Here is a 22,281-nt window from a genome sequence, read left to right as displayed (position 1 = left end):
TGTACCTTTTTGTAAAGCCAAAAACTTGGTCTTTTATCATAGACTAGTTTTTGAAAAATTAATTTTTAAAATCAAAATTTAAAAAAAAATGAAAAAAAATTCGAAATCGAATTTTATGTAATTTAATACTAATTTAGTTTTCAAAATTAAAGGCTCTTATTTGTTTTTAAACAGAACAAGAAAACCGGATCCGAAAATGTCATGACGTTTTCGGTAAATTAAAAAAAAAATCATAACTACTTTTTTTTCAAGAAAGTCCATTATTTTTTATTTTATGTGACTTAACTTGTTGATGGTAAATTAATATCTGGAACATTAACCTATGTACTATTATTTTCTTAAACATTGAAAATATGGTTTAAAAATTCCTTTTAATATCTTCAAGTGTTTTCTGATTCCATGACTTTCTAACGTCACAACAATTACATATTATTTGAAGATATTCTCAGACAGAACAAAAGATAGTTAGAATAAGACTTTTAATATTAGAAACAATGAATTAAATTGATATACTAACTGAATGTATTAAAGTACTTAACTGAGGGGATAGGTGAATAAATATGTAACAGCGAAAAACATACAAAAATATGCCTCATGGAATTATTCATATTAAATCATATTATTTTTCATTAAAAAAAATTACGATTTTACTACCTTAAGGCCCTTATGGCTAGAACCCATCGTCATATATTAACATACTTACTTGCTTTACTTACAAATTTTCTTCTTTTTCTTCAGACACTGGATCATAAAGCTATACAACGAACATTTAAATCATAAATTAAAACTAACCGCTTCTTACTTAAAACAATTTTTAGTTTATTTTTTTTATTTTGGGCACTTTCCAGGTAATAAAATTCATTATAACTAACTTATAAGTAACTTTTTTTTTATAAAACTAGATCAGCATAATATCGTTGTTTTTTTTTTTTATTCTCAGAAATAGGAACACGAACTTTTAGTACCTACTATAAAACACGTAGGATAGTTTTATTAATTTTATCGTTCATCAGAAAGCAAAGATTTAGCTTCTTTTACCTTAAAAAAAAAAAATAATAAAAAAATTAATTAATTTAAAGCAGAAATAAATAATACAAATAAAATTGATTTCTTTACCGTATCAGGTAATTTCTTTTGAAATGTCTCCGGTAAAAACAAGCCCAATAAACCTGCTGACAAAGATATCGTTCCAAATACCAAAAGAGGTAATGTTTCATAATACATTCCCTGAAGAAATTGAACGTAATTTTATCAAAAATATACTCGTTAAAATAAAATTTGACAAAAATCTATTACCAAAAGTGGCACAAACGGTGCCAACATTGCTCCAAAACGTGCAAAAGTCGACATACATCCCACACCACCACTTCGAATGATCTATCGAAAATTTACAAATAGATAAAGTTTTAATAATTCAGTTATTAAAGTAATGTAATGCATATAATAAATCATACAGTTGGCATCATTTCTGCGGTATATGTGTATAAAATAGCAAATGAAGATGTTATTCCTAATTTTCCTATGAGAAATAATGTGATCACAGCCCATTCAATACCTGGATGGTGGAAAGATAAAATAAAATAATTTAATAATTTGTTGATAAAGTTATAATAAATAAATTTATTTATATTACTTATTGCTTTTCCATTTCATATAAAAGAACACAAGCAGCAAAAGAGAACAAGATTTGTTTTTACAATTAAAATGAATAAATGAAATATTTATATAGTTTTCTTTAAGTCAGAACAATCTTTTTTAACTTTTGAATGGCTAAAGTTTATTTAATTAAAAAATAATTTTTATTCTTTGACTCATGTTGGGCGCCACTTCAATTTTAGTCTTTGACTTTGTTGGGCGCCACTTTTTTCAATTTTTGTTCTTTGACTTTGTTGGGCGCCATTTTTTACAATGATGATAAAAAAAAAATTAAACTTACAATTTTTATCATTTACACTTCTTACTTCTTGCTACATATCCTCCTGCCACACAAGTCACAGCACAAAGAAGTAACGATCCAGTTAGAGACAATCTTCTGCCAAATTTGTTTAACATAACCTATAAAAAGCACCATACAAAATCCTTATAAGTTAATTGAACGTAACCAAAGCAACGTTTTTGAAGCTCACCCATGCTAATGAATAACCAGGAATCTCAACAAGACACACCAAAGCAAAATTGATATATTTATTCCCACTTAAATTCGTTGAATTCAATGAAAGTCCATAAAAAACTAAAGCATTGACGCCCCTAAAAATATGCAAATTTTTTTAGAAATGTTTTATTAAAAAAAAAAAAACAAAAAAGACCAACCAAATATATAAAAGCAAAGCATATCGAATGCATAACTTTTTCGATTTGAAGACATCTCTTACAGCTCCATAAATTTCCCCTTTTTCGTCACTTTCAAATCTAATATTATCACTATTTGTACTACTTGTTGATTTTGTATGATCCCAATTTTTGTCCTCCTCGCACCTCCCCCGCCGTCGTTTATTGGCATTGTCAAATGAATCCAACAACGTTACAGACAATTCTTTTTTATTTGTTTTGGCAGCTTTAGTTATAATCTTTTTGGCTTTTTCATAATCTTCTCTAGCAATTAACCAACGTACAGATTCTGGTACCATCCAATAGTATGCAATAAAAATTAAAGGCGGTGCTGATAAAACAATTTGAAGTAGTTGCCAGTTAGGTAAAAGCCATGCTGCTAAGCCCACTAAAGCTTCACCTACTGCATAAAAATAATTTAATACAATCGATGCCATTTCTCTTCGTTTGGGTCCAACCATTTCGACACCAATTATAAAAGCAAGTGGATAAACGGCTGAAGTTCCAACTGCATTTAAAAAAGCAAACACAATAAAACTATTGTAGTCCCATGCTATACCTTGTAGAATTCCAGTTATGGCCATGAAAACTATGCAAACTATAAAAATAAGTTTTCTTCCATATCTAATTTGAAATGATTGAAAAATTATGTAGAACATTTGAAATAGTTTAAGATATAGGGTTTTGAATGAAATATCGAATCTTACCTGTCGGCAAAAAATCCAGATGTCGCTGTACCTGCTACTAATCCAGCAAAGTGCATCGTTCCTACTAGTGCTAATTTCCAAGCGTTCTCCGAGCATGTTAGTTCCCACTTAAAAAAAAAATACATTTATATAATTTAGTCAGTGATAAAATAAAAATTCCAACTCAAAATTAAATGACTATCTTTAAATTCTCACTTTTTTTGAAATTTTGGTTTTAAGTATTGATAAAAAATTGCAACAATTTTTTTTGTTTATCAAACAATTATTTATTAAATTACCCTATAAAAACGGCTCTAACGATTTAAAACAATTTTTAAATGAAATAAAATTGCATACATTTTTTGAGCTTAATTTGATAACAGATGTTGTTTCTCTAGTTTGAAAAGCTAATTTAATGTTTTTTAACTTGTTTATAAAAAAAAGTCTTAAGATTATTAGCAACTTGAACTCAGTCCTACTACTGTTCAAGTCAGCATGTCCAGAAGATGTCCCGAGCATGTAAGTGAAATCGAAAGCATGTCCGAGCATGTCCCGAAGATGTTCCGAGCATGTCCCGAAGATGTCCCGAAGATGTCCCGAAGATGTCCCGAGCATGTCCCGAAGATGTCCCTAAGATGTCCCGAAGATGTCCCAAAAAGTCCCGAAGATGTCCCGAAGATGTCCCGAGCATGTCCCGAAGATTTCCCGAAGATGTCCCGAAGATGTCCCGAGCATGTCCCGAAGATGTCCCGAACATGTCCCGAAGATGTCCCGAATATGTCCGGAAGATGTCCAGAACATGTCCCAAAGATGTCCCGAAGATGTCCCGAAGATGTCCCGAGCATGTCCCGAGCATGTCCCGAAGATGTCCCGAAGATGTCCCGAAGATGTCCCGAGCATGTCCCGAAGATGTCCCGAAGATGTCCCGAAGATGTCCCGAAGATGTCCCGAATATGTCCCGAAGATGTCCCGAAGATGTCCCGAAGATGTCCCGAAGATGTCCCGAGCATGTCCCGAAGATGTCCCGAGCATGTCCCGAAGATGTCCCGAAGATGTCCCGAAGATGTCCCGAAGATGTCCCGAAGATGTCCCGAAGATGTCCCGAGCATGTCCCGAGCATGTCCCGAAGATGTCCCGAAGATGTCCCGAATATGTCCCGAAGATGTCCCGAGCATGTCCCGAAGATGTCCCGAAGATGTCCCGAAGATGTCCCGAGCATGTCCCGAAGATGTCCCGAAGATGTCCCGAAGATGTCCCGAAGATGTCCCGAAGATGTCCCGAAGATGTCCCGAGCATGTCCCGAAGATGTCCCGAAGATGTAACGAAGATGTCCCGAAGATGTCCCGAGCATGTCCCGAAGATGTCCCGAACATGTCCCGAAGATGTCCCGAAGATGTCCCGAAGATGTCCCGAATATGTCCCGAAGATGTTCCGAAGATGTCCCGAAGATGTCCCGAGCATGTCCCGAAGATGTCCCGAAGATGTCCCGAAGATGTCCCAAGCATGTCCCGAAGATGTCCCGAAGATGTCCCGAAGATGTCCCGAAGATGTCCCGTAGATGTCCCGAAGATGTCCCGAAGATGTCCCGAAGATGTCCCGAAGATGTCCCGAGCATGTCCCGAAGATGTCCCGAGCATGTCCCGAAGATGTCCCGAAGATGTCCCGAAGATGTCCCGAAGATGTCCCGAAGATGTCCCGAATATGTCCCGAAGATGTCCCGAAGATGTCCCGAAGATGTATCGAAGATGTCCCGAGCATGTCCCGAAGATGTCCCGAACATGTCCCGAAGATGTCCCGAACATGTCCCGAAGATGTCCCGAAGATGTCCCGAGCATGTCCCGAAGATGTCCCGAACATGTCCCGAAGATGTCCCGAATATGTCCGGAAGATGTCCAGAACATGTCCCAAAGATGTCCCGAAGATGTCCCGAAGATGTCTCGAGCATGTCCCGAAAATGTCCCGAAGATGTCCCGAAAAGTCCCGAAGATGTCCCAAAGATGTCCCGAAGATGTCCCGAAGATGTCCCGTAGATGTCCCGAAGATGTCCCGAAGATGTCCCGAAGATGTCCCGAAGATGTCCCGAATATGTCCCGAAGATGTCCCGAAGATGTCCCGAAGATGTCCCGAAGATGTCCCGAAGATGTCCCGAAGATGTCCCGAAGATGTCCCGTAGATGTCCCGAAGATGTCCCGAAGATGTCCCGAAGATGTCCCGAGCATGTCCCGAAGATGTCCCGAGCATGTCCCGAAGATGTCCCGAAGATGTCCCGAAAATGTCCCGAAGATGTCCCGAAGATGTCCCGAGCTTTTCCCGAAGATGTCCCGAAGATGTCCCGAAGATGTCCCGAGCATGTCCCGAAGATGTCCCGAGCATGTCCCGAAGATGTCCCGAAGATGTCCCGAGCATGTCCCGAGTATGTCCCGAAGATGTCCCGAGCATGTCCCGAAGATGTCCCGAAGATATCCCGAAGATGTCCCGAAGATGTCTCGAGCATGTCCCGAAGATGTCCCGAAGATATCCCGAAGATGTCCCGAGCATGTCCCGAAGATGTCCCGAAGATGTCCCAAAGATGTCCCGAAGATGTCCCGTAGATGTCCCGAAGATGTCCCGAAGATGTCCCGAAGATGTCCCGAAGATGTCCCGAATATGTCCCGAAGATGTCCCGAAGATGTCCCGAAGATGTCCCGAAGATGTCCCGAAGATGTCCCGAAGATGTCCCGAAGATGTCCCGTAGATGTCCCGAAGATGTCCCGAAGATGTCCCGAAGATGTCCCGAGCATGTCCCGAAGATGTCCCGAGCATGTCCCGAAGATGTCCCGAAGATGTCCCGAAAATGTCCCGAAGATGTCCCGAAGATGTCCCGAGCTTTTCCCGAAGATGTCCCGAAGATGTCCCGAAGATGTCCCGAGCATGTCCCGAAGATGTCCCGAGCATGTCCCGAAGATGTCCCGAAGATGTCCCGAGCATGTCCCGAGTATGTCCCGAAGATGTCCCGAGCATGTCCCGAAGATGTCCCGAAGATATCCCGAAGATGTCCCGAAGATGTCTCGAGCATGTCCCGAAGATGTCCCGAAGATATCCCGAAGATGTCCCGAGCATGTCCCGAAGATGTCCCGAAGATGTCCCGAAGATGTCCCGAAGATGTCCCGAAGATGCCCCGAAGATGTCCCGAAGATGTCCCGAAGATGTCCCGAAGATGTCCCGAAGATGTCCCGAGCATGTCCCGAAGATGTCCCGAAGATGTCCCGAAGATGTCCCGAGCATGTCCCGAAGATGTCCCGAAGATGTCCCGAAGATGTCCCGAAGATGTCCCGAAGATGCCCCGAAGATGTCCCGAAGATGTCCCGAAGATGTCCCGAAGATGTCCCGAAGATGTCCCGAGCATGTCCCGAAGATGTCCCGAAGATGTCCCGAAGATGTCCCGAGCATGTCCCGAAGATGTCCCGAAGATGTCCCGAAGATGTCTCGAAGCATGTCCCGAAGATGTCCCGAAGATGTCCCGAGGACATCTTCGGGACATCTTCGGGACATGCTCGGGACATGCTCGGGACATGCTCGGGACATCTTCGGGACATCTTCGGGACATCTTCGGGACATGTTCGGGACATGTTCGGGACATGCTCGGGACATGCTCGGGACATCTTCGGGACATCTTCGGGACATCTTCGGGACATCTTCGGGACATGCTCGGGACATGCTCGGGACATCTTCGGGACATCTTCGGGACATCTTCGGGACATGCTCGGGACATCTTCGGGACATGCTCGGGACATCTTCGGGACATCTTCGGGACATCTTCGGGACATCTTCGGGACATCTTCGGGACACCTTCGGGACATCTTCGGGACATCTTCGGGACATCTTCGGGACATCTTCGGGACATCTTCGGGACATCTTCGGGACATCTTCGGGACATCTTCGGGACATCTTCGGGACATCTTCGGGACATGTTCGGGACATCTTCGGGACATGCTCGGGACATCTTCGGGACATGCTCGGGACATCTTCGGGACATCTTCGGGACATCTTCGGGACATCTTCGATACATCTTCGGGACATGCTCGGGACATCTTCGGGACATCTTCGGGACATGCTCGGGACATGCTCGGGACTTCTTCGGGACATCTTCGGGACATTTTCGGGACATCTTCGGGACATGCTCGGGACATCTTCGGGACATCTTCGGGACATTTTAGGGACATCTTCGGGACATCTTCGGGACATCTTCGGGACATCTTCGGGACATGCTCGGGACATCTTCGGGACATCTTCGGGACATCTTCGGGACATCTTCGGGACATCTTCGGGACATCTTCGGGACATCTTCGGGACATGTTCGGGACATCTTCGGGACATGCTCGGGACATGCTCGGGACATCTTCGGGACATCTTCGGGACATGCTCGGGACATCTTCGGGACATGCTCGGGACATGCTCGGGACATGCTCGGGACATGCTCGGGACATCTTCGGGACATCTTCGGGACATCTTCGGGACATGCTCGGGACATGCTCGGGACATCTTCGGGACATCTTCGGGACATCTTCGGGACATGCTCGGGACATCTTCGGGACATCTTCGGGACATCTTCGGGACATCTTCGGGACATCTTCGGGACATCTTCGGGACATCTTCGGGACATCTTCGGGACATCTTCGGGACATCTTCGGGACATCTTCGGGATATCTTCGGGACATCTTCGGGACATCTTCGGGACATCTTCGGGACATCTTCGGGACATGCTCGGGACATCTTCGGGACATCTTCGGGACATGCTTCGAGACATCTTCGGGACATCTTCGGGACATCTTCGGGACATCTTCGGGACATCTTCGGGACATGCTCGGGACATCTTCGGGACATGCTCGGGACATCTTCGGGACATCTTCGGGACATCTTCGGGACATCTTCGGGACATCTACGGGACATCTTCGGGACATCTTCGGGACATCTTTGGGACATCTTCGGGACTTTTCGGGACATCTTCGGGACATTTTCGGGACATGCTCGAGACATCTTCGGGACATCTTCGGGACATCTTTGGGACATGTTCTGGACATCTTCCGGACATATTCGGGACATCTTCGGGACATGTTCGGGACATCTTCGGGACATCTTCGGGACATCTTCGGGACATGCTCGGGACATGCTCGGGACATGCTCGGGACATCTTCGGGACATCTTCGGGACATCTTCGGGACATGTTCGGGACATCTTCGGGACATGCTCGGGACATGCTCGGGACATCTTCGGGACATCTTCGGGACATCTTCGGGACATCTTCGGGACATGCTCGGGACATGCTCGGGACATCTTCGGGACATCTTCGGGACATCTTCGGGACATGCTCGGGTCATCTTCGGGACATGCTCGGGACATCTTCGGGACATCTTCGGGACATCTTCGGGACATCTTCGGGACATCTTCGGGACACCTTCGGGACATCTTCGGGACATCTTCGGGACATCTTCGGGACATCTTCGGGACATCTTCGGGACATCTTCGGGACATCTTCGGGACATCTTCGGGACATCTTCGGGACATCTTCGGGACATGTTCGGGACATCTTCGGGACATGCTCGGGACATGCTCGGGACATGCTCGGGACATCTTCGGGACATCTTCGGGACATCTTCGGGACATCTTCGATACATCTTCGGGACATGCTCGGGACATCTTCGGGACATCTTCGGGACATCTTCGGGACATGCTCGGGACATCTTCGGGACATCTTCGGGACATTTTCGGGACATCTTCGGGACATGCTCGGGACATCTTCGGGACATCTTCGGGACATTTTAGGGACATCTTCGGGACATCTTCGGGACATCTTCGGGACATCTTCGGGACATGCTCGGGACATCTTCGGGACATCTTCGGGACATCTTCGGGACATCTTCGGGACATCTTCGGGACATCTTCGGGACATCTTCGGGACATGTTCGGGACATCTTCGGGACATGCTCGGGACATGCTCGGGACATCTTCGGGACATCTTCGGGACATGCTCGGGACATCTTCGGGACATGCTCGGGACATGCTCGGGACATGCTCGGGACATCTTCGGGACATCTTCGGGACATCTTCGGGACATGCTCGGGACATGCTCGGGACATCTTCGGGACATCTTCGGGACATCTTCGGGACATGCTCGGGACATCTTCGGGACATCTTCGGGACATCTTCGGGACATCTTCGGGACATCTTCGGGACATCTTCGGGACATCTTCGGGACATCTTCGGGACATCTTCGGGACATCTTCGGGACATCTTCGGGACATCTTCGGGATATCTTCGGGACATCTTCGGGACATCTTCGGGACATCTTCGGGACATGCTCGGGACATCTTCGGGACATCTTCGGGACATGCTTCGAGACATCTTCGGGACATCTTCGGGACATCTTCGGGACATCTTCGGGACATCTTCGGGACATGCTCGGGACATCTTCGGGACATCTTCGGGACATCTTCGGGACATCTTCGGGACATCTTCGGGACATCTTCGGGACATGCTCGGGACATCTTCGGGACATGCTCGGGACATATTCGGGACATCTTCGGGACATCTTCGGGACATCTTCGGGACATGCTCGGGACATGCTCGGGACATCTTCGGGACATCTGTGGGACATGCTCGGGACATCTACGGGACATACTCGGGACATGCTCGGGACATGCTCGGGACATCTTCGGGACATGCGAAATATTTTTACTTGCAATAATAATTTTATTTTCATTGCAAATATTTTTTAGTAGCAATAACATTTTTTTTTTAAATTTTTTTATTTACAATAGATATTTTTTTAATGCAGGTATTTTTAAGTTGCAATAAAAAAATTTTTTTCAGTTGCATGAAATATTTTTTTAATGCAAACATTTTTATTTTACAATTAATACTTTTTTAAATTTGTAATGGAAATCAAATACATTAAAAATAAAATAATTTTTTACAACCCTGCTTTCAAATACCAACGGCTCATGTATTTAATTCACATTTGTTTTGCGTTTATACATTGCAATATTTTACCCCCATTTATCTATTATTTAAATAACGAAAACAAATTATTTGTCATATAAAATTTTTGTTTAGTTAATTGAAAATGCTCTTATGGTTACCCTGTGCTTTGAAAATTTCTATTAAAAAGATATATTTTTATCCAAATAAAAATATTAACACATGAAGTTATCACCCAGCTTTCTCTCAACCTATTTATTGTTCACCTATACAAAAATATTCTACAACCAAAAACTCACCTCTTGGACAATTGTATATTCCTGTGTATCAAAAACCCATTCATGACATCGCACTTTACTCATCTGATTGAACTTTTCCTTTGAACATGCGCCAGTTAAAATACCAGCTGATGCTGATGTGTCGTTAAGAACTTCATAGCGAAGACATTTTTCTGGTGTGAATTTTCCATGACTATTTGTACCAGGAGTAGCATTCACTAGCCAAGGTGAATTTAATTCGAAATTTGTAGAGCTTTCACCGCATTCAGGTATTAAGCATCTAAACAAAAAAATATTGATCATATAAAAGTATAGTGTAGGTACATTGGATTGGAATCTAAGTGCTTTGTCATTGCTTACCTATAGTTTGGGATACCTGCAGTGAAAACGTATGATAGACTATTTGCAGCAGCAAACATTACCGGCAAACAAATTAGAAGATAATTTATTTTCTGATATCTTCCACATTCACCGATTTCCTCAAGAATTCCATCGAAATCCATTGTGATTGTGTTTTTAACTGAAGAGAAGAGTTGCTACGAGTATGTGATTGTTGCTGATGAGAGTGCGTTGGTTCTTTTCTGAGATAGAAATTGTGAAATAGAATAGAGAATATAGAAAAATCATTAAATTCAGGCGAAAAGAGAAATTTATAAATAGTTTTTTATTTAAGGGTACATGCATTGGGTTTGTAAAAAAATTGAGTTTACTTGACTGCGTTACATAAACAGTAGGGTGAAGCGATTTTATTTTTGTTTTTTTTTTTAATTCGAATTGGCAAAAGAATAAAAAGTTGCGCTATTTACAAACGAACAAAACTGTATACTTAAAATTTTAAAAAAATTTCATTTTATGGTGCCCCAACCCCTCGGAATGCTTAACCTTTTGACCTTTTAATTAAATGGGAATAAATAAAGTTCAACATAATTTATTTTTTAAATTCATGTTTCACTGGATGTGAAACATCAAAAAAATAAGTTACTTGCCTTTTTAATATATTTTTTTTAGAAAAAAGTCTTACGAAAAGTATGAACATCGAAATTTAAGAATTCTAGATTTTCAACTAACCGCACCTTTCTTAAGATTTTTTAGCCCAACTTTTTATTACTATGCCAAATCGAAAATAAAAAACAAAATTCAAATCGCTACACCCTAATAAATAGTTCTTTAAGAGTTAGAGTTGCTTAATATGTTTACAGCAGGATTGTAAAAATATCAATTGTAAATAAAACTCATTTGAAATAAAACAAAATTGCATTAAAAAAAATATTTATTGCTACTGAAAAAAATTTGCATTATAAAAAAATTTTATTGCAAAAGAAATATATACAACAAAAAAAAATTTATTAGAGTCTTTAAAAATGTATGTGTCCCTCTCAAAATAGTTTTGTTTTGTTTATTTTCTTCTTAAAACTTGATCACTTGGGATTGTCGGCATTTCCATCAAATGGAATTTAATTGTATCAATTTGTCAGTCAGTAGCACTTACAAATTGATATGATGATAATTTTAGTTAATTGGTACATTTTGATCTAGCTTATTAATTTACTAGAAATGGAATTGGCGTGTCTGGAAGGTCATTTCTTTCTGTACTTGACATAGTAAGATGAATTCGTTTTACACTACTGCGTTTGATATTAATTGTCATTAGATTTTCTCAGCAGGGGCGTACACACCATTGGGGCAAGTGGGGCGGTGCCCCGGGGCCCCCAATACGCTAGGGCCCCGTAAGGAGACAATGCAGAGAAGGCAACTGGTTATAGATATTGACATGAATCGAACACAAGAGAGACAAATTATATTTTTCAGTGAATTGGTAGCCAGCCACATAATATTTCATCTAAAAAAAAGAATTACCTCAGGGGTCCCAAAAAAATAAATTGCTTTTTTGAAAGAAAAATTACATAATATCTTGGGGCCCCAGAAAATATTACTTACATAATTTAAGTGACTAACAAAAGATAGGTATATCAGGGGCCCCAAAAAAAAAATAAGTGGGTGTATACGTACTTTTTTATTTGTTCTTATTTTCTATATCAAAGTGGCCCCAAAAATTTGGTCTTGCCCCGGGGCCCCGAAAGCTCAACGTACGCCCCTGTTTCTCAGGAATCAATTGCGTCAGGAGTCAATATAATTGTTTATATTTACATGAGCAATATAATTAATATTGCATTGAACATAATATAAACATGACAAGCAAAATACTTTTTGAAGTAACTGATGTGTAAAATTTAGCTGGTCTAATTTATTTTTTATTCTTTTCATATTAACTTTAAGGTAGGGTTCCTCATTTAAAGTAACAGTCAGTCAGAGAGAGATGGTAATTTAGTTATTTATAATATGCTAAGCATATTATGCTTACATGTATGCTTATTTCTTGTCATAAGGTCAGTATTGAATAGGGGTTTATTGTAAGTATAAATCTCAGTTTTTCGTATTGATTTGGTCTTGTTGGGGGCTATCATCTCGAGAACGCATTGTCGCACAGAAAATTTGTAAAGGCCATTCTGATTAGAAATATAATTATCTTTTTCTCTCTATTTAAATCGATTTTGGTTGAATTCTAAGAGTAAATGTAAAGTATTCTACACTATTTTAAAAACCAGGTTTTACAAACTTTATCTATAGGTAGTAAAAATCAATTTTGTTTTTTTGATAAAACAATAAATTTTGAACAACCCCTAATGGCAATTTTTGTTTCTTCGATAATTTGATGAAAATAATATCCACTTAGATTTTTTTTGTAATGCTGCAGTAGCCTAATACGAAACTGAGCCACCCTAATACGAAAAATTACAATTTAATAATCACGTTGAAAAACACGGTTTAGAAATTTTCGGATTCATTAAAATCTAAATTTTTCGAAAAATGAAAAAAGAACATTTATTAACAATAAAAAATGTTTTACGTGAGTTCTCCAGCCATCAAATTTTGGCTGCGCAATCTGCCCGACACGTTAACGACGTTTTTGAACCGATCGCATTTCTGACTTTACGCAAGCCTAAGTTGGGCAGACGTTATTGAAAACACTCTATATCTACTAACATTCGACAAAATTCTCATCATGTTTTGTAGGGCTTTTTACAGTGATAAATAAATGTATAAATAATTTTTACTACACCCCAAAATCTGGATTTACTGGCTGAATTTCAGGCTTTGCAAAAATTCTAAGCCTCGTTATTTTCCACATGGTTTATATCGTTTCCAAGTTCTTGATTTCTTTTTTCTAGAATATTGACGAGACAAGAAGTTTTTCAGTGGCGGTTATTAAAAATAATTTTTTTGCACTAAATTTGGGGGTATAATAAAATTCAAAACATAGAAGCGCAAAATTTTAAACGATTTAGTAAATTGCTAAAGCCATTTAGTAAATTACTAAGTTAAAAATCCGTATGCTTTTTAGCTAAGTGACTTACTAAAACGACTTTAGCAATTTACTTAATCGTTTAAAATTTTGCGCCAGTGTAATTATTTCAACTGCAACACAGTATTTATTTTTAAAAACTTTATGTTGTTTAATGATTTCAACCTTTCATCTTCATTCATTATTTTTTAACCTTTGGATTTAATCATATAGTGACTTTAAGCAAAAATTTTCTAAAAAAAACCGTAAAAATGCCTATTTTGATAGCTTTTCTAAATTAATCTAAAAAATAAGAAAACAATTTGTTTAACAAAGCAAACTTAATTTCTTTGTAGAAAATTGAATGAAGTTTTTAAATGTGTCCTTGAGTATTCTGTACAGTGATCCGTTGTTTAGATATTGATAGTCAAAGTCAAAAGTATGGTTTTTGGTTTGATGACTTATATTGCAGTTAAAAAAAATCGTAGAAGTTTGAAACAAAATGAGTCTTAAAGCCAAATAAATAGCCTTTCTAAAAATAATAATCATTTTTTCAGAAAAAATTTTCCCACTTTCTTAAGGGAAAAGTAAAAACAAACAAAAATTGGAAAATTTTTGTTTTTTAACAGTTTCAACGATTTAGCTATTTTACCGTTAGAAAGAAAATATTTTAACATTTAATCCTAAAACTAGAAGAATAGAGCTTTTACACGCTTTTTATTTTGTCATGATGCGGTCATTTTTACTGAGATACAGCCTATCGAATATCACTAAAAAAATCACGATTTTTTTTGTTCACTTAATTTTTTGGGCTAGTGTATTTTCAATCGAAATACTGTCCTTAAAATATTTTTTTTTTATCACTCGTAATTTAGAAATTATAACATTTAAAATTTTCTCATGTATTCGTACTTCAGATAAAATTGCATTTTATGGTACCCTATAAAATTTTGAAGCGATAAATTTCTTAAAGGTGAGTGATGCAAGAAAACTCTAAGCTCATATTTTTTGTGTAAAACCTATTGTTTTTGAGATATAAGTTTTTGTGACATTTGGACCTCTAAGACGGCCCTAGTGGACGGACTATGAAAACTTCAGAAGTTTTCACAGATTGTGTAAACCATCTCAATACTAACATGTATACCAAAAAATTACCCTGTTAATAGTTTTATACTTTTCTTTGACTATTTTAGTATTTTTCGGGTTAAACTGGGGTCGTTAATAAACAAAACTGTTATTAAAAAGAAAGACACATTACACATGCACACGCGATTGAAGTTATACTTTTCTCACTCACAGAATTTCATATTTAGTAGGTTCACACGATAACAAACAATAAACAATTATAATTATATAAGCGGCGGAGCTACTAAATAATCCCTTTGACATTCATGACAAAGTGTACAACGCCGGTATACGAAAAAGTATACCTAACTTCAAAAAAAAATATAATACGCAGAATCTTGTTTTATAAATATCTTTGCACTTTCAATGTATAACTTTCTTCAAAAGCTTAAAAAAAATCGTATCCGTAAGAAGCAATTTTCAAGCTCCAACCGAGACCTGCCAATATTTGTTATTGGCTTCTTTTAAACATGCTACACATGAATTCAAGTTATTTTTCAATGGCAATTCAAGAAACCAAAAGCAAAACGAACTAACAACCAAAAGTTATGTCCGTTTTTTTTGTATTGTCATATTTTATCATTATCAGTATAACAGTTTTACCTATTTGTTATTATTTATCGAAAACCGATGGTACAAAACTTTTAGCCTATCAGCATTCATTCGGAGGTTGAATCCTTATGTGACTTAACTATTGAATTAAATTTAAAAAAAAACACAAAGTATAAAGTAGGTAGGTACAATGATACCAAAATACCCTTAATAAATACTCAGCAAATTACTTTTCAGTTCAAAATTTTGAATGCTGGACAAAATAACTTCTTTCTCGTTATACTTGTTATTTTCAAACTAATTCAAGTTTAACTTCAAAACGTTTCACATCAGAATAAATATGGTAATATCAGATAAAAAATTTAAAAAATTGTCTGATGTTTTTTTCATTCACTTTTTGTAATTAAGGGGTTATTATTTCCATACACAATTGAAAATAATTATATTCCAAATTCCAAATTGGTAAGTATAACAAGTACCAACATTTGTTTCAAAAAATATAATGATTTCGGTGTTTCAATAAAAAACAAAAACAATTGACCATAAACAACTTAAACCAGCTGCTGACTAATTTAATTTTTAAGACAGTGCAAAATAATAAAAAAAAAATATAAACACCCACTTTGCAAAAATCAATAACAGTCAGCTTTAAATTCTCACATTTATTTTCTTCTCAAGTTCAAAATTATCGTCGTTACATAAAAGATATACCACTTAGAACTTGTATTTGACACGCACTTCATAATTTTTGTATGTGATTAAATTCAAAATTCTGCACCATCACAAAATTTTTTGTTTTTAAATTATAATTTGGCAAATATTCGCAATCTCTCTCTGGTTTATGATAACCCAATTTTTCATAATTCCTCTATATGAATTGTTTATAATTTTTTAATTCAAACATTTATGATTACAAATTAACATAATGCCTCTTATCTTATCACTTAGATATTGACTTAACTGTTATGATAGATACGAAAAAAATAAATAATAAGAAGAGTAAATAATGAGTTCTCTCATGATATTTGTTTACTTTATGATACCCGGACTCGATTCCAACATTTATTGAAGTTTTTTTTTTTTTGTTTTGTTGTCGACCCGAATGTAGATAATGTTGTTGTTCCCGGTTGAATTCAAGTATAACTGATTTGAAATATTCTTGCTCACTTCTCCACTATCAGCTGACGCTTACTTACTATTCGTATTGAAATGAGTATTCAAAAAAAAAAAAACGCTGTTGATTCCTTCGAGTTATTTTCAATGCACGTTTGTCAATTGCTTACGTTTTATAAAGAGGTTCTAAGTACAGTCTCTTTTGTAAAATTTTGTTTAAATTTTTGGTTGCAATAATTTTTTTTTTTACTGATTAAATTAAATTTATATTTTTTGTTTAATTTTTCCATAATGAAATATTGTTCACTCCGACGTATACGTACCATTTTATTTTATAGACGAATTTCAATTCTTTTTAAACTTAAAAGGACTATGGGCTTTGTACTTTCGATAAAGGTTGTAAAAATATCAATTGAAAAAAATGCAGCATTTGAAATTAGAAAAAAAAACATATAGGTACATATACAAACAAAAATTGCATTAAAAAAAAATTTATTGCAAATAAAAATTTTCTGTATTGGAAAAAAAATGCAAAGCAAAATGTGTGCATCAAATATTTTTTTTTAATATTCGTTGAATTTCTTACATTACATTACGTTGAAATAACTTATGCATGGTCAAATAGCCAAAATTGTAAGAATTAAGACGAGTATTTTTTCAATTCAGAAAACATTTAATTTTCAACAATTTTTTTTTTAATGGAAAATATTAAGGGTATTCACGTAACGAGATAATTTTCTACTTTGCAGAAAAATAGAAAATTTCGCAAAAGGTTTAAATGAACACCCCAGAAGAAAATAATTGCGTAAACAAGGGAAACAAACAGCTGTTTGTTAAACGTCAAATTGAACTTGTTTAATTAAAAAAAATGAGTCAAGCTAATTTTGCAAATACTATACAACAATTAAAAAAATGTATTTTGCTCAAATAAAACAATATTCTCTTTTCAATATTAACATATTTTATTTGTGGTTATCTGAATAATAAGACATAAATCGCGTTCAAAATGATATTCTAAATACGGGGATCCCAGATAGCCTATCCGATATGTGATTGAACATACTCAAAGTTTATCTGATTTTTTTTCTACGGTTTCTGCTTCAAATTTGTGAGATAAAATTCTATGATTTGCGGAATATTTTTCCCATACAAATTTTGACAGCTCATTTCTACCGATAGAAAATTCTACAGTTTCTACGGTTTCTACGGGTTTTCCGCGTTTACGTGAATACCCCTATTATGTATTTTATTTTTTTTTTTTTTTGTAAAAATATTTTTCAGTTGCAATAAATATTTTTTTAGTTTCAATAAATATTTTTTTAATGCAAAAGTTTTATTAGAAAAAAATATTTATTTTCTTTAATCTGTAATGGAAAAGGGTTATACCTATAGTTTTAATTTTGAAAAAAAATCAAATAATTTTTTTTGCATACTTTAAATATACAAGAATGTTGTCTAAAAATTTCATATTGATACAGCAATTAGTTCATAGAAAATAAGTATTTGTTAAGACTTTTTAACAAATTTTCTATGGTTCCCAAAATTTTTAAACATGTTTTTCTCGAAACTGTGTTTTCAAAGTCGGTGAGCAAAATTTCTCCGAAACTGGTGGAGTTAGATACTTTTGTCAGGTGATGAACGAAGGAATAAGGGTTTTGACAATAATTTGGGAAGCCGCCATTTTGTCAAAAATCAAAATTTTGACTATCCTGGAAATTAATCTTTGTTTTTTTTTTTTATTTTTATGTGATTTGGATCAGAGATATTTTGCTCACCGCCAGACACCTTGTTTTGGAGGTCGTCTAGGAGATCTACTACAATATTTTTTTAAATACAAAGCGAATTTTAATACATTAAATTTGCTATATGTACCCATATTAGAGTGGAGTGAAAAAACATGTTTTTCGATTTTCGTGTGGCCTGTATTATCTATCGTTGATCCTTGACCTAAAAAGTGTACAGCCAAAATTTTAGCCAAACATATTGCCTTCTGAAGATTTATATTTTTTTTCATTCAAGTCTAGTGCGCCACCTCAAGATGTTGACATAACTGACTAAAATTTTGGTTGTGTACATTTTAGATCATGGACTAACGATTGATAATACAGGACACGCAAAAATCGAAAAAAAGGTTTTTCACTTTTCCCTAATGTACATGTATTCTTTATGTTTTAATACCTCTTTAAAAAATCCACAAAAAAGAACATTTTTTTCGCACTTAGATGCAACTAGATATAACCCCTTAAGAAAATTACTTTTTAGAATCCTGCTTGCGATATATGTGCTCATGATTATGAAAGTGGACTAAGTCACTTTTTGTATTGTTAAAAGAAAAACTTACATAATAATTTTCTAATAACCATTTAATTGTAATTCTTTTATGAAATCACTGAAGGAGCAATAAGGAAGTTTATTTATACTGCAATTTCGCTTTCAAATAGGCTCTACCCATTAAATATAATAATTTTATTTTAGGCTAGAATTTGTCGTATTTTTAGGAGTGACTTAGTCCACTTTCATAATTAAGGGCACATATGTGGTAGGTAACGGTTTCGTAAAAAAATCGAATTAGGGATAACAATCAGACTCAGACATGACATTACGATAATAAGGAAAAATGGGTATCCAATTCTGAAATTGAATTTTGTTCGTAGCAAAATGAACCGTGTCTGCCATATGACCACAAAAAGTTTGTTTTATCAAAAACAAGCAAATAATAAGATCCTACTCTTCTGAAATAATAAAATTTGTTTAACTATTTTTAATGGTATACCTGCCATACACTTCTGTTCTGATTTTCGTATACGAAAGCGATACTTTCGTTCTAAAAAACTATGGAGTTTTCATTTCGTTTCGACTTTCGATTTTGTTTAAATCTGTTTGAAAATCAATTTCACTAACGAATTCAATTCAGCGCGAAAATCAGAACAGGGGTGATAGAACCGTTTTCTTGATTTCTAAATTTCTCGTGAAAATTTTTGTAAAAACCTTTTAGTCACCTTTATTTGGTTTATTTTTTGTTGTTTATTTTTAAAACATTTTTTTAAATTTTTCTTCTAAAAATTCTTTTATAAAAATCAAATGGCATACTTCGTTTGGATGTTAAAAGTTAAACCATTTAAAGAGATGTTTTTGTAATTTTAAAACAAATTTTATAATTTTTTTTTAAGTTCTTATTAATCTTTAGACCAGTGCCGATGCCTTCAAAAACATTAAAAAGTACAAAAAAATCATAGTAGGATGAAACCCATTGGAAAAGGAGGAGAATATGATTATGATAAGAATGAAAGGAAAAATAAATTACGGGCGAGCCGAGTTCGGGAAGTAGGTGGGTTGAGTTTTTAATGGTAAAAAATGGTATATCTCGATTTCCGGCAAAACTACAAATCCTATAGAAAAAAGTTGTATGGCAAAGCTGTAGGTAATAAAAAGATCTACAACTTTTGTATCAACAATTTTTCACATAACCTCAAAATGTATGTGAAAAATTAAAAAAAAAGAGTTTTTGGTTTTTTATTTTTATCTCTTTCAAAAACAAACATTTTTCTACGAAATTTGGTGAAAACTTACCTTATTATGTCCCAAATACACTGTAATTTATTTGATTTAAAATATTAATTTTTTCACCTTATTTTGACTTAATACCAAAAAAACACCCTAATTTTCAATCGAAAATTCACGTGTCAAAATATCAGCTTTTTTCAAAAAGTCGGTGGGCATTTCGTTCGTTAAAATGTCTATTTTCTGATGGTGTAAAAAAAATTTTACATTAGTATACTATAGAACATGTTCTAGTAAAATTCAAAAAATGAAAAAAGCTTGAATTCAAAAAAAAATGTATATCATTGTTTACAATTTTGGCCTATTTATTCAAATTTACACTTTATAAAGTGTGAATTTGAATAAATAGGCCAAAATTGTAAACAATGATAAAATTTTATAATTAATTAATTACTCAAAAAACGTAAGATTTCATGTAACATTGATTAATCTTACGTTTTTTGAGTAATTAAAGTGTAAATTTGAATAAATAGGCCAAAATTGTAAACAATGATAAAATTTTTTTTTTGAATTCAAGCTTTTTTCATTTTTTGAATTTTACTCGAACATGTTCTATAGTATACTAATGTAAAATTTTTTTTACACCATCAGAAAATAGACATTTTAACGAACGAAATGCCCACCGACTTTTTGAAAAAAGCTGATATTTTGACACGTGAATTTTCGATTGAAAATTAGGGTGTTTTTTTGGTATTAAGTCAAAATAAGGTGAAAAAATTAATATTTTAAATCAAATAAATTACAGTGTATTTGGGACATAATAAGGTAAGTTTTCACCAAATTTCGTAGAAAAATGTTTGTTTTTGAAAAAGATAAAAATAAAAAACCAAAAACTCGGTTTTTTGAAATTTTCACATAAATTTTGAGGTTATGTGAAAAATTGTTGATACAAAAGTTGTAGATCTTTTTATTACCTACAACTTTGCCATACAATTTTTTTCTATAGGATTTGTAGTTTTGCCGGAAATCGAGATATACCATTTTTTACCATTAAAAACTCAACCCACCCACTTCCCGAACTCGGCTCGCCCGTAATTTATTTTTCCTTTAATTTTCATCATATTCACCTCCTTTTCCAATGGGTTTCATTCTACTATGATTTTTTTTGGTTTCAAAAATTATCGACCCTGGTCTACTTCTCTTAAAATTAAATTAAATATATTCTTTCATTATTTTTAATAAGCTTTAAACACATAATTTACCATAAGAGAAAGTACTTGAAACCCTGTCGTGCAGATTTCAACGTATAAAAGTACAAATAATTTCAAAATTTATCAAACAAGACTGTAGTTAAAAAGAAAAAGAAACAAAAGTTTTTATGAAGAAGGTAGTAAAAGTGGGTCATTTGTTGTTCGATAGGGACGGTTGGGATTACAATTAATGTGCATTGAAAATGTGTTCTTTAATTTATTCCTAATTATTGTAAGTATGTATTTCTGATGACATACAATAATTAGAATTATAAAACTATGTTCTTCTTTCATCACATGATTTACTAGCTTGATGGAGAAGTTATTGGTTTCCAGTCAAATTTCAAATGAAAATATTATAGGTACAGGGTTGGGGTAAAATTTTGCAGTGTTCAAAATTGTTTTTTTTTTTATAAAATACAGCTTTTAAAATTCTGTTTAACAAAATTCTGCAAAAAATTTAAAAATGGTTTTCCAAAATTCTGTTTATCTCAATCTGTATGTAAATTCATAATAATTGAGTATTTCAATATTCTGGATTTCAAAATTCTGGTATTCCAAAATCTATAATTTAAAAAAATTAATATTTTTTTTTCATTAACACGATTTTGGAACACAGAATAATACAGTAGAATACTAAAATACAGAATTATGTTCATACATACACTGAGAGAAAAAGAATAGTTATTTTGTAACTATTTGCATAATAAACCATAACCTTAGATTATTTCTTAAATACTTACTTACTTAGGGTGACCAGCGCCGTAAGGCGGCTACAATCCGCTGTGGATTTGGGCCTCAACCAACAAGCTTCGCCAGCCAGCTCTATCCTTAGCTCGCTGCTCCCAGTATCGCACGCCAAGTTGTTATTTCTTAAATGCCGTTGTTTTAATGCAGAATGCACATATGGATTAAGGATAAGGATTTAAGTGTTGACATAAAATAATTATTTTTAAATTCTTAAAAAAATAAAAATGTAAATAAAAAGCATTCAATTTATTTAAGCTTTACCTAATTAAGTCCGTGGCCGAAGATGGGACCCTAGATGGCCGGAAATATGAAACAAAGGCCGGATATATGTATGTATCTACGAAAAACTGACTTTTTGTTCCAAAAGCTTACATAAATTATTTTTGGGAACAATAAAA

General features: G+C 35.6%; 1 protein-coding gene across 8 annotated transcripts; it reads right to left on the bottom strand.

Annotated features, from left to right (window-relative positions):
- Positions 1-795: 795 nt before the first annotated feature.
- LOC129918199 (organic cation transporter protein) lies at positions 796-16,543 on the bottom strand. Of its 8 annotated transcripts, none has more exons than XM_055998591.1 (11): positions 16,231-16,543; positions 10,610-10,830; positions 10,271-10,529; positions 3,036-3,142; positions 2,311-2,952; positions 2,127-2,247; positions 1,962-2,055; positions 1,455-1,555; positions 1,297-1,377; positions 1,117-1,227; positions 796-1,038 (listed from the first exon to the last, which is right to left on the bottom strand). In XM_055998591.1, the coding sequence occupies exons 2-11, from the start codon at positions 10,750-10,752 to the stop codon at positions 1,000-1,002; spliced, it is 1,698 nt and encodes a 565-aa protein (XP_055854566.1). In that variant the 5' UTR covers positions 10,753-10,830; positions 16,231-16,543; the 3' UTR covers positions 796-999. The 8 variants fall into 8 exon arrangements, with proteins under 8 accessions (XP_055854566.1, XP_055854563.1, XP_055854564.1 ...); XM_055998588.1 differs by having other exon boundaries at positions 16,303-16,543; XM_055998589.1 differs by lacking the exon at positions 16,231-16,543 and adding an exon at positions 15,892-16,229.
- Between the last annotated feature and the right edge of the window lie 5,738 nt (positions 16,544-22,281).

Source organism: Episyrphus balteatus, chromosome 4 (assembly GCF_945859705.1).
Source record: "Episyrphus balteatus chromosome 4, idEpiBalt1.1, whole genome shotgun sequence".
Classification (NCBI taxonomy): Eukaryota; Metazoa; Arthropoda; class Insecta; order Diptera; family Syrphidae; genus Episyrphus; species Episyrphus balteatus.
Note: the sequence above shows the minus strand (reverse complement) of the source record. Positions and strands in the feature narration are given on the sequence as shown.

Bases quoted from the DNA above. Each gene is read 5' to 3' on its own strand.
- LOC129918199 (XM_055998591.1), bottom strand. From the start codon at position 10,752: ATGGATTTCGATGGAATTCTTGAGGAAATCGGTGAATGTGGAAGATAT. The intron at 1,556-1,961 runs GTAAGAAGTGTA...TCCACCATCCAG, and splicing joins AGGAGGATATGTAGCAAGAA to GTATTGAATGGGCTGTGATC. The intron at 1,228-1,296 runs GTAATAGATTTT...CAATTTCTTCAG, and splicing joins CACCGTTTGTGCCACTTTTG to GGAATGTATTATGAAACATT.